Source organism: Euprymna scolopes, chromosome 21, assembly GCF_053919585.1.
Source record: "Euprymna scolopes isolate OS-2025 chromosome 21, ASM5391958v1, whole genome shotgun sequence".
In the NCBI taxonomy this organism is placed as follows: domain Eukaryota; kingdom Metazoa; phylum Mollusca; class Cephalopoda; order Sepiida; family Sepiolidae; genus Euprymna; species Euprymna scolopes.
The window spans coordinates 28,446,982-28,459,992 of NC_136502.1; the positions used below are offsets into that span (position 1 = coordinate 28,446,982).

A 13,011-nucleotide genomic window follows, 5' to 3' on the forward strand; every position below is an offset into this window, starting at 1 on the left:
TAAAAAAAATTATTTTAATTTTTCTAATTAGTTGTAATTTGCAATTAACTGGGCAAGACACTTTAACTATTTTATGAATTTCTCTTGCCCTTTTGCAGCGCATGTCGATTAAACTATTCTTTAATAGTTTTTAATGTCTGTGCGAGCATTCAGAGAAAGATTGACGCTTTCCAGCTAAGTTACATAGTGTGTTTGCACACACACACACACACACACACACACACCATAAACACAAGTTTAAATTAGATAAATAATAAGTCTCTTTACTATAACATCCATATGAATATTATTTTTTGTTATGCACGAAAAATGTTTTAACAGATATATCACAGTTGATGAATTTTACAATTACAGTGGAACAATTAGTGAGAGAGGTCGTGACCTGATGAGTCACGAATACGTCTAATATGTATATAAATTTGAGTATATCAATGAGAACGATAGTTCATAGATAAACCATGTAAATAACGGAACCTCCTCATCCCAAAATTTCAGTAAAATGTTATTAATTTGTACTCTTTGAATTTTTCAAATCAACTGTTCTCATCTTGGGAGTTATTCTCACAACGTTTCGGTCGATGTAACTTCCGACCTTCTTCAGGTGTATCATGTCAAACTACAGAATGTTTCTCTTGAACTTGAAAATATTTCTCTTTAACTTGGGAATCTGCACAGAATTTCAAACGGAACGTTTTACTTAATCCATGAGACTAGCATATCTTCATTCCGTCAGTCATGATGGGGTAGAAGTCGTAAGTAATTCGCAATTGTATTTCCATTTCTAGTCAACATTCCGTGCAGATTCCAGAGTTTGACAGAAAAATTTTAGAGTTCAACAAGATACACCTGAAGAACGTCTGAGGTTACATCAACCGAAACATTGTGATTAAGATTGGATTAGTACAGTTGTCCAAAACATCCAATAGCAATAATACGAATTATCAAGTCTCATCTCAAAAATTCAAAATCAAAATATTAATTGATATAAAAAAATTATCAGAAAACAACAATTAAAAATGAATTACTTAAAAGTAATAAAATATTATATTAAATATAATGAAATAAAAATCAGAAACTTTTGGCCTTTTCAATTTCCTACTAGTTTGGGGTGCTGAATAGAAACATGGTCCATTTATTTTGACATAGATGATGCCAGACTGCATAAATTGCATCTTAGATGCCAGCAAACATGGAAATAAAAAAAATATATATATATATATAAATAAATAATACCATATCCCTAATGATGAGGCGAATACTGACATGAACAATGACATGATGAAGATGAATGATGGCTAGGCATGGGGGGAGGCGGGGGAGGAGGAGGAGAGGGTGACATGGGGCCACAGCAGCAAGAAGGAGGTGCTGGCTGACAAGCCGCACAGTCATAGCAGCCCGACTGTGGCCCGTACGAACAGGGAGGGGGTGGGAGCGGAGGCAGCGGCGGTGGCGGCGGGAGATGCGACGACCGTGGAGACATGGAGGGTTCATGGTATGTCCTCCGCAATTCCTCACTGCTGTGGCTGCGCTCGTGCTTTTTCAGGTGCACACGCTGCGGAAAGCTCTTGTTGCAGACACCACACCTGAACGGTTTCTCACCCGAGTGGACCCTTTCGTGGATCGTCAGGTGAGCCTTCTGCGCAAACGACTTGTGGCAGGTGTCACATGAGTAGAGCTTCTCGCCTGTGTGGATACGATGGTGGTTGTTCAGGTGGCTTCGCTGCGAAAATGATTTGTTGCACGTAAAACACGTGTACGGACGCTCACCTTCAAAAAGAAGAAAGAAGCAAAGATATTAATGAATTCCTAAAAATTATTAATAATACATATATCAAAAACTTAATAATAATAATAGTACTTATGAATAGAAGGTACTGCGCTGAAATAACAATATTATTTAGAAATCCATTCTTAATATGGGGAGGGGAGAGTGTTTTGTAACTATTCTGTACTTTAACCTAACAATTTAATAAAAAGATATAAAACTTGAATTTAATTTGAAAATACTATAAAAGATTTTTTTTTAAATAGCACAATACCTTCTCTGCATAAGTAAGATAAAATATATATGAATAAAAAGTTGACTTTTTCCCATAAATTTTCGACAGTATAGGAAAACAAGACAACTCCTTTGCAAATCTTTAACACTCACCATTTCCAGCAAATACTGCAGCATGTATACAGGCAAGAATACACACATTATGTCACAGTTTAATATTACATTTTATCTTCTTAAACTCACTCTCTCAAATATGCAATCCCACATAGGAATTTCACTCTTATGAAATTAAGTCCTTCCACAGAACCCAAGAATACTATGGGTTTTTATTCCTAGCCACACATATCCACATTCCATCAAAATATCACCTTAAATACAGCCATTTATGAGACTACATTAGTCTAACAAATTAAATTTACAACCGCCCCTCTTTCAAAATAAAAGTTTAATAGAACAATATACTCTTTTTATTTTACGAAGGTTGTTTAAAAAAATACCTGCAAAAATTAGAATGTTTATACCTTCAAGTATTTCAAGTAAAATTTGTTGTATATTTAGAAGTACACTTATTAAAAAAATAAAAAAAAAACTTTATTATGTACATAATCGTCACAGAATGAAGATGTCATATTCCAAAAAATCACGTGGGTTTGGCTAGTAACATTTCTATTTGGCTAGTAAATGAAAATATTTAGTTGTCAAAGGTCAACTAAAGATAAATTTGTCTATAGAGCCCTGTAAAAGGAAATAACTCATAGGTTAAATGAAAACTTACTTCTGTTTTAAATGCAACTGATGCTGGCTATTATAATAATAATAATAATAACACTGGTTTACAAAAATAAATTTTTGGTCTGAGGCAAGAATGGGGATAATTGTTTTTTGTTAATTTGGGTGTGCTGAATTCAAATTTATAAATAGTTTTACTCTATCACCTCTAGTTTTCTGGCTTTTGAATAATCTGGTTTTAGTCTAAACAGAGAATATATGTGAATATTTCAAGAGCTTATAGCAGATAAATCAGGATAGATAAAGAACATTGATTGAATTAATTTACTTGGATGACACAATTACACAATTATTAGCACCACAGACAGTCCAAAGTGTGTTTTCTTAGAAGATCTGGTGTATTTTGCCTTTGGGATGTCATGCAAGAGCATCCAGCAGAAGTCTCCCATCATGCTGGGGTTCCATTTGCCTTGATAGTTGCTCTTCATCTTCGTAATGTCTTGGTGGAATCTTTCTTCATGCTCATTACTTACTGCTCCAAGGTTTGGAGGGAAGAAGTTGAGGTGGCAATAGAGAAAATGAATCTTGAGTGACATTCGGCACACCACATCCTCGTAAGACTTTAGCAACATCTCAATACAGGCTTGGTAATCCGGTACGCACGTGTTACCAAAGAAGTCACCACAGACTGACTTGAATGCTCCCCATACTCTCAGTTCCTTGAAGTTAAGAAGCTCCTCAAAATCAGTATCCTTCAGCATTTCTCGAATCTGAGGTCCGACAAAGATGCTCTCTTTGAGCTTAGCAGCACTGAGACCTGAAAACTCAGTAGACAAGTGTTGGAAGGCAGCACCATTTTTGTCCAACGTCTTAACGAATTTCTTCATAAAATCAAGCTTGATTTGAAGAGGAGGAAGAAGCACCTTATTCATGTCCACCAAAGGATTCTCCTTGAGGCTGTGTTCGCCAGGAATGAAAGTGCTTCTAGACACCCAGTCTTTCTTGTAATGCTGGGATACAGCTCGACTATACCAGAGACAGAGAAAACAACAATACTTTGTGAAGTCCACTTGCATACCCTAATGACCTTGAGGTTCCCACACATACTCCATTGGTACTTGCTGTATTTATTAACTTCTAAAAGAAGCTCCATATTGTCATAGGACTTCTTTAGAAGGGCAGTGTGTGCAATGAGAATGCTAGGATATTTATTACCCTTGAGACTTCGCTTGGAAGAGTCTATGAAAACACACCCGTCTGAACGATTGTGTGGCAAACCAAGGGACGTAAACCAGCCAGGTATATTTGTGGAGTAGTACAACTTGTTTTCCACATCGAAAAAGAAGCAAGGTCTTTATTCTGATTCCTGAAACTGGTGATCCTTACATCTTCCTGGACTAGATTTCACTGTTTAAGTAGAGACAATTGACAAGAGCTCTGACTGCTGTTTTGACAGATACAAATCACAAGCAAGATCATTCAGGTCTTCTTGCATGATCCAATGTGGCTCGTTACCACTTGTTCCTGAATATGTAGACTCAATATCTTCTAAAGATGGATTCGGTAGAATCCTCCCTTGAAGGCATTTCTTCATCTGATGAGGAAAGAAGATCCTTATTTACTAGAGGTGTGGGTACAGGAAGATCATCAGAATAGGGAATGGGTCTCATAATAGATCGAAGGTTGGGATATTTGATCTTTTTCATAGAAGATGCATTGAAACGAGTTAATCAAAAATAACAATCACCTGCATGGCTTCGCAGCTCTCTCCAAACCATCATGATTGCAAAGTTGAAAGCCGCTTTCTTTTCATTAAACCATGCAGTTAGTCCATTGTAGCAGGGTTTACAACAGATGTGTGGAGCCCAAGACTTGTCCTGATCACCAATTTCAAAGTCAACAACATAGTGAAAGTAGGTGGCTCTGAGGAGGAAAATGATGGTTCAACGCTGTGCAACTATTGTGAAGTCCTCATACATGTAGCAGAAAGAATTAATCTTGTTGAGGCATCCTCGACGTTGAGACTTGCTGCCTTAACTACCAAAATTCGTTTTGAAATTATATATATATATCTATATAATGTAATGCTACCACTTACATTTAGTGCATAATAACTAAAAAATAAGCCATAAGTCCCATGATATAACAATTAACCCTGAATTCATATATGCCTTAATGTACCGTGCATTCACATTATGCATATATAAAAAACTAGGTGATGAGTAAAAACGGATTTCAAATTTGAATTCAGCACCGCCAAATTAGCTAAAAATGGCTATTTTCGTGCTTGCCTAAATTTCTTTGTAAACCAGTGTAATTAAAAACAACTTACATGTAAATTAAATTAAAAATAAATTCAATAAATCAACTTCAAATAATATTTCTAAATAGAATACTTAAAACAATTCTATTACTAATTTCTATTAAAAATTTAGAGCTAATTTTAAAACAGAATGCTGATTCCTTTTGAATAAATAGTATATATAGAAATCATGCAGGAATAAAAATATATAAACATCTGTTTTCAGTATTAAAATCTATTAATGAAACTGTACCTTTTGTATATTTTAACCAAATTGTGAACAAACAAATAAATAAACAGACTTTATTACAAGATATATATATATATATATATATATATATATATATATATATGTATAAGATTCAAGCAAGCAAGAACACCCGGATGCTCCACAGAGTTTTATAATTACTAAGATTAATTAGGTGACAGTACAGAATAGTTAAAGTCACCATTCTCCTCCATATTAAGAACAGCTTTCTAAATAACATTATTATTTTATCATGGACAGTTAACAGAAGAAGATTAATTATTAACCCATATTTCACCTAACAATTGCCAAACCACTGGGGTAAGCAACTCAAAGCAGGAAGTACTTTATATCCAGAAACTACTTTAATCTTACACTGTTTTCTGTTAACTTATAGTCAAGAGTTATACTGCATCATTGTTATTGTTGTTGTTGGTAGTGGTGATGCTGTTGGTAGTGGTGATGTTGTTGGTAGTGGTGATGTTAGTATTGTTAGCATTTTTACTCATAGTATTATTTTGATTTCCTACATTCTTTTTATTTTTTGTATTTATTATTATTAGTAGTAGTAGTAGTAGAAGAATTATTTACAGTATCGTATTTTGGGGTAATTGTGCCAACTAGCAAAAGTGCTCTTTTGGCAACCACTCATATAAAGAGCACTTTTTTTTTTAGTTGGCATAATTACTCCCTGATTTGATGCAATTACCCCAAAGTACGGTATTTGTATTATTAGTATTCATTTTTGCTCTATTATTAATATTCTTATTATTTTTTATCAATATTACTGTTACAGATATTTTTCTTATTATTTGTCTTATTGTTATAATATTGCGCTTGGCCACTGAAATTTCATCATTTAATCTAATTTAACCAGGCAATGCTAGTACAGTATTTCAACAAAATCTGACACATAACAAACAGAAAAGGAAATAGGAAACAAAGATAAAAGTTGTATATGCAGAGACCCAACAATTCATTTAACAACTGAGCTACATACATTATTTTTCAAAGTAACTGCTACCAGCAGAGATGACGATCACACAATTTGGTGACCATGTTCTTGTTTGTAGCAACAAATGCCTCTATAATAGCAATCTTATAAGAGCTGACCATGTTGTAGGCTTGCTTGCTGGTCTTGGCTTTGATCACACTCCAGAAGAAATAGTCAAGTGGCTCACAATTGGATGAGGAGGGAAGCCACAATTTTAGATTTTAGTAGTGTTCTGAAGGCATCCTTAATTTGATTTGGGTGGTTACAATCATGATCTAAGCATAAGTAATAAATATAAGATGACAGTATTATATTTGGTAAGTGGTATATAGTAATCCAAAAGTGCTCAACATCATAGATAGAGCAAGTGTGTTTAAATGCAGCGTTGCCCTAGAGAAAAAAAAAACTTCTGTTTTTTATTAACTTATTGTTGTCCAGGTGTATTATAAATGGTATAAGTAAATTCAAAGTGCTTAATATCCTAGATAGAGCAGGTGTTTACTCGTCGTTGCTAAGGAGTCATCAATATTCTAGATAGAGCAATCCTATGTAGAGCACATGTTTTTTTTTTAATGCTGCATTAGAAGAAGAAACAAAAAAGAAAAAAGATGTACAAAATACTGAGGATGGAGTTTCACTCCGAAATATATTTAAATTATAAATTTCAAACAAGTAAAATATTTGTTTATTTTCGTAAGATTGCGTTGTAATTTTAATTTCAAATGTACCTGATGCGTATTTTATTAAAATGTTCACTATATTTTATTATAGTATTGTAAACTAGAAATGGTACTCCACGTTACTTGGGAGTCGCTGTTCGATATCGTAGATAGAACAGCTGCGTACAATAATACAGTAGTGCATTTCCTACGTAATGGTTGATGAAGAAGACAAGGTACTCAGCATCACTCAGGAATAAGATAAAAAAAAAATATAGATTTCATTATATTTTTTAGGAAGGAGGGGGGAGGGGGTAATGAGCGTTGCTCGAGAGCAATAACTTTAAAATTGAAACCTGCATCTTCAATGCATTAAAACAAGAGAGAGAGGAATCGGCTGGTCGATGGTGAAAGAGGGGTGGTGGAGAAAAATGTGGAAAAACAAGCAGAGGAAAAGATAGAAAAATAAAAAGACAGATTGAGATAGGTAGAGAGATAGGAATTTTAATACAAAGATATTGCACACATTTTAACTTTTTCTACTTACGTTGTTTTATGGTTCCAGGCAACGCCAGATAATCCTGCTAGTTTTTCTCTATATATTACTAGCAGGCCGCCTAGTGTTGCCTGGTCGTAAAATATGCATAAATATTATATTTTAATTAACGCAGATTTCTTATTTATTATGAACAGAAATACCATAAGTATTAAACATAACGTTAAATTCCTTAAAAAAAAAAAAAAATTCTTAAAATGGAAAGAAGCTGAAACAGGTGCATGTGGGCATTATGTTTGTATTTTTTTAAAACAGTTCACTTCTTTTAAGTAAAAAAAAAACAAAATACTAAAGCTGAGATCGAAACCAAAACTTAAGGACAGTGAGTAAAGTGCAATAAGCATTAGGCCAGCGTTACACGATTTTTAAAACATGTTTTCAAACCTACTTATTCTTAGCATAAGGAATCTGTCATGAGAATGATTCACGCATGCGTGTTCGTGAAACAGCAAACAGATAAAAATCCACACATACCAATTACTCAATTTTGACCTCTTAGCAGCCGTTTTTTTGTTTTGTTTTTTTTCCGGATGAAAATGGATTAAAAGTTTTCCACATGTCTGAATACTCTATATATCAAATTTCAAGACTGTAGATCACAAATTTGTTGAGTATATAGGTTGAGAAGTGTCCTCACACACATGCATTCTAACTTTTATAGATATATGTTCTATATATGATTAAAATAGGATAAAAAAAAGTCCAACGATATGATAAAAATGGAGGTGGAAAGACCTAAAAACTCAACGTTTTGCCTGTTTAGTGCGGGCTTATTCAAGAGTAAAAATGTAAAATGCTCACAAATGTTCTACAGGGTGACCCAAAAAAACGTTGATTCTGCCATGTCCTGTAAAATAAGGGCGATCGGTGAATAAATAATGGAGATATCACGCTTTTTTGGGTCACCCTGTATATATAAATAAATAAATAAAACTCATTACTGTGTTTGCATGTTCTCTATAGAAAAGGTTACGGAATATTTTTATGTAAAATTCACAGAGAAAGATACTGGAAATGTTTCTGAATTTCTAATTACCCTTACAAATGTAAGGGAGCGACGGGGTGGGAATGGGGGACAAAATAATCTCCATTAAAACTTCAAATATATCCGATTTTTATGAAATTCATATCCTATGTATTAAATTCTCCAGGAAAGTGGTCCCAAATCTGAATACAGGGTGACCCCCCCCCCAAAAAAAAAGCAAAATGGAGGCCATCTAGAACATATGCTGTACAACGGAGAAAAAAAAGGCCAAAAACCCTAGTGTTTTGATGTGATGTTTTGAATATAATAAACTAGTTATGACCAAACTTTCATTTCATTCTGACAAAATACGAAGAAACGGGGCCTAATTAGAGTTGGGGCCCGTTTTTTGGCGGGGTTTTGGTTTTGTATTAAAGTGTGCCATAGGGGCGGAATCCTCTTAAAACTTCAAATACGTATAAAAGTAAACTTAACGAATGTCAGAATTGTTTAGTTGGGGAAAAAAAAATCTCACATTGAAAACAGCAAATGCGCAGTTTTGATTCTAAACCCCTCCATCCCACAGATTATTTTTTAAATAATCTATAAATATAAAAGCGAAAATGTATGTATGTATGTATGTATGTACGCTTTTCCTCGATATCCACAAAAGGCTTCTTTCAGAGAAGCGCTCGCTCGCTTCACAACTTCTTAAAACTTTTTATATCATCCATAAATTGTAATATCTCACAATTAACCACGGAGCTCGCCTGTCTATTTAATTTTAATGACTTTCAAACGTTAATTATTCAACATTTCCCCGCATCGGCACGCGTTACATTCGGTTTTCAGTATAAACAAAAAGCGAAACTAGACTCTAATCACAGGCCCACAGCCAGTGGTCTCTAGAGAGCTAAGTAACGTTTGGTCAGCTTTCATTTCGAGATGAGAGAGCGGGTTTTTAAAAACAAACAAACCGATTTATTGACCTCATTAAAAACTGTCTTACACAAAATGCTAACTGCTGAATAGCTATCACCGTCACGTCAATCAAAAACGCGCACCTGTTTTTTTTTCACACTTTACTATTTTCCAACTGCGCGTCGTCAAGGACTTGTTTTTTTTCACATTTCGGGTTTTTTTCACACACACACACCTACAAACACCCGGGCAACGCCGGGTATCCCTTGCTAGTATTAAATGAAATCAAAGAAAATATTTTTCTTTTTTTAATAAAAAATGAAAGTGATGTATTTTGATATAGTCAAACCCCGGGATACGATGGCCCTAGGACACAGCTTTTTTCAGGTTATGGTGTGGAAAATATGTTTTTCCAACCCCTAGTTACGGTATTTGCCCCGTCCTACGGTGTTATTTCAATGTTATTTGATTATATACTGTACTGTATTTTGGTACTAATTTTTAATGTCGTATCCCGGTTCTACTGTATATTTAGTATGCAATGCCTCTTAGTCTGTATATATATATATATATATATATATATATATATACATATATATATACACACACACACACACTAGCAGGCTACCTGGCATGACTCAGTCATAAAGTAGGTTTAAATATGATATTTTAATTTATGCAGATTTTGCATTTATTGTTATAAAATCAATTCTGTATTGATTATTATATTGTACCCAATATATTTAGCTCTCCAGTGTTATTCACTGCTATTTGACCTAAGTCCACATGCATATTAAAACTTCACAACTAGCTTAAACATATAAATGTATATTTGTGCATGCATAGAGGGACACATTAAGTCAGCTTATGCCTGCCAAGTTGCAATTTTTTAATGTTGACCCTTTAGCAGCTATTGATGACCTGATGTTCATGACCTCATAAAAAACATGACACCTCCAGAACATGTAGGCCTGACCTAATCCCAGCCTACTCATAACGTAAAAATTGTTAGCTAAATATTTCTCAAGTCAGTTAAAAAAAAAAAAAAAAAAAAAAAAAGAAAAACGGTAGTGTCAAGCGCTTACCATCCCCAATCTCAGGGAGCCTTAGAGAGGTTCCACTCAACCCTCAAAACGATGATGCGAGCCTACTGCCATGATCACCAAGGGGATTGGGATGAGGGGATCCCCATCCTGATGTTCACGGCGCGAGATGCTCCGCAGGAATCCTTAGGATTCAGCCCCTTCGAAATGGTTTTCGGTCACTCTGTACACAGTCCCTCGGCCCTGCTAAGAAAAGAATGGCTGCAGGAAGGTCCAACCCGTGAATCCCTCTTAGACTATGTGTCACGGTTTAGAACCAGACTTAGTGAAACTACCAAGCTAGCACTTGAAAATCTTCGCATAGCCCAGGGGAAGATGAAGAGACACTACGACCAAAACACTGTCTCCAGAAACTTCAAGGTCGGAGACAAGGTGCTCGTCCTACTCCCCATACCCAGCCACCCACTTAAAGCCAAATTCCATGGCCCTTATATGATTACCCGGAGACCTAGTGATCTCAACTACATAGTTAGCACCCCTGATCGCAGGAAAGCCATGCAACTGTGCCACGTCAATATGTTAAAGCCCTACTTAGAGAGGAGTGAGCCTAATTCCGTCATAGCTGCCAATGTATCTGTTCAGACGACAAACGCACAAATAATCATGAACTGACCATAGAGAAAGATGGTCATCTACCAAGACTATCGAACTCTGAAGTCTTGGCCAACCTTACTTCCAAGGTATCGCACTTGAACGGTAGCAAGGTAAGCGACATAGTCGCCCTTATCCGGGAATACGCAGACCTATTCAGATGTCCCCAAGCAAACAGATGTTATTCAACATGATGTAGACGTAGGAGTTCTACCCCAATCAAACAAAACCCGTATCGCGTGAATCCAATTAAGGCGAAAATCATGCGATGGGAAGTCGATTACATGCCCGAACATGGCATCATCGAACCCAGTCAGAGTAGTTGGTCATCGCCTTGTGTACTCGTTGACAAGCCTGACGGATCTGTCCAATTTTGCACCGACTACCTAACTTGCTAACAACCATGTTTGAAAGAGTTCATGTGAATTATTTTAGCCGTTTGTAGAAGAAGATTGTATTTTTTTTATTTATTTTATTTTTTTTAAATGTTGCACTATAATAGCGTTTAATTCAAATGGCAAAAAAAAAAAAAAACGCAATTGATTTCAATATGTATAATGAAATTGAAACAAAATTGTTGAACAGTAAAAATAATGTAATTAATAGTTATCATAATGATAGTACAGTAAAGTATTAATACTTTTCTTTTTCTTTTACCAAGAAAAGCTATGTCAACGTTATCATTTTCCTTTGCGACTACATACAACGTGTTAGGTTCATTAGAGTGAAGCAGAGAACTACATTACATCTACAGACAAAAAAAAAAACTAGGTTTCATACTTGGTTGGAAATTCACTTTGGAAAACCTTGGTCATAACTAGGGCTATGACAACAGCATATTCTTTTCATTGTTTTGACTCGAGTATATATCCGACAGTTAATCAACTGAGAACCACATCACTCTATATAACAGCATATAAGATATCAACAGATATATACTCGAGAGTCAAAACAATGAAAAGAATATGCTGTTGTCATAGACCTAGTCATAACAACACCAGGGAACCACGTATTTGTAGTAACATTACTTTTTCAGGTGCATCATCTCTAAGTATGAACAACAGTTTTTAAGTGGATAAAGCAAATTCTGGGTAGTCAAACCCAAACCAGAGATATTTCCCATATCTTGGGCGATTTCTCTTTTGTTAGTAAAACATTTCTCACCTGCAGCAAACTTATTACAAACATGCAATTGCACGTTTGCAAGCATACTTAAAAATCTGTTCCTATAAACAGAATTTTATTGTCATTGTCACCTTAAACAGTTTCAAAAATATATTTAACATTTACTTATGAAAAGTTTATGATTATTTTTCTCAATCTGTTCTGAAAACTAACCAAGTCTAATAAAACTGCAGTGACAATGGGAATATTTGTAAATGAGCTAAGGAAATGCAAATATAACATTCAGTGTTTAGTAAAAGCCAGTAGCAAAAGTATAAATGCAAAGAAAAATTGAAAATGAATGGATGAAAAAGGCCAGAACTGAATAGTGCTATATTTGATTTCAAAACAATTCATTTTAAAATGGGCAAAATCTAAATTTTTAGCATCAGCGATACCAGATAACTTTTCCACATGTCATACAAACGAACATACAAGCATATTATCATTTATATACATATAGCGTTATTAGCATTATTATTATGCTTTGCTGTTGAATATGATCTTCTGCACAAGGACAAAATCTTTGGGGTCAGATCATGATTGGTCAGCAGGTGTTTATAATTACCTAATGATCTAATTGCATAATGAGGATAGGACCAACAGATGTTGTTCAATATGTATGACAGTGATATTTCAGATTCATTGCCACATTTTCTTTTCTGTCCAGGGTTGATGCTCTCCTAAAAACGTTATATCTGTTGGATAAATGAGAAGGGAGGGGGAGGCATTGTGAGTCACGTCATGGCTAGAGAAGACATAGAAACCTCATACTCTCATTC

General features: G+C 34.9%; 1 protein-coding gene across 2 annotated transcripts in view; it reads right to left on the reverse strand.

Annotated features, from left to right (window-relative positions):
* Positions 1–753: 753 nt before the first annotated feature.
* LOC145242067 (uncharacterized) overlaps positions 754–13,011 on the reverse strand; it is a 31,202-nt gene continuing 18,944 nt past the window's right edge. For both annotated transcript variants that reach the window (XM_080104965.1, XM_080104966.1), the window contains exon 3: positions 754–1,767. In XM_080104965.1, coding sequence (XP_079961091.1) covers positions 1,241–1,767 — 527 coding nt within the window. In that variant the 3' untranslated portion in view covers positions 754–1,240. The remainder of the gene's footprint in view (positions 1,768–13,011) is intronic.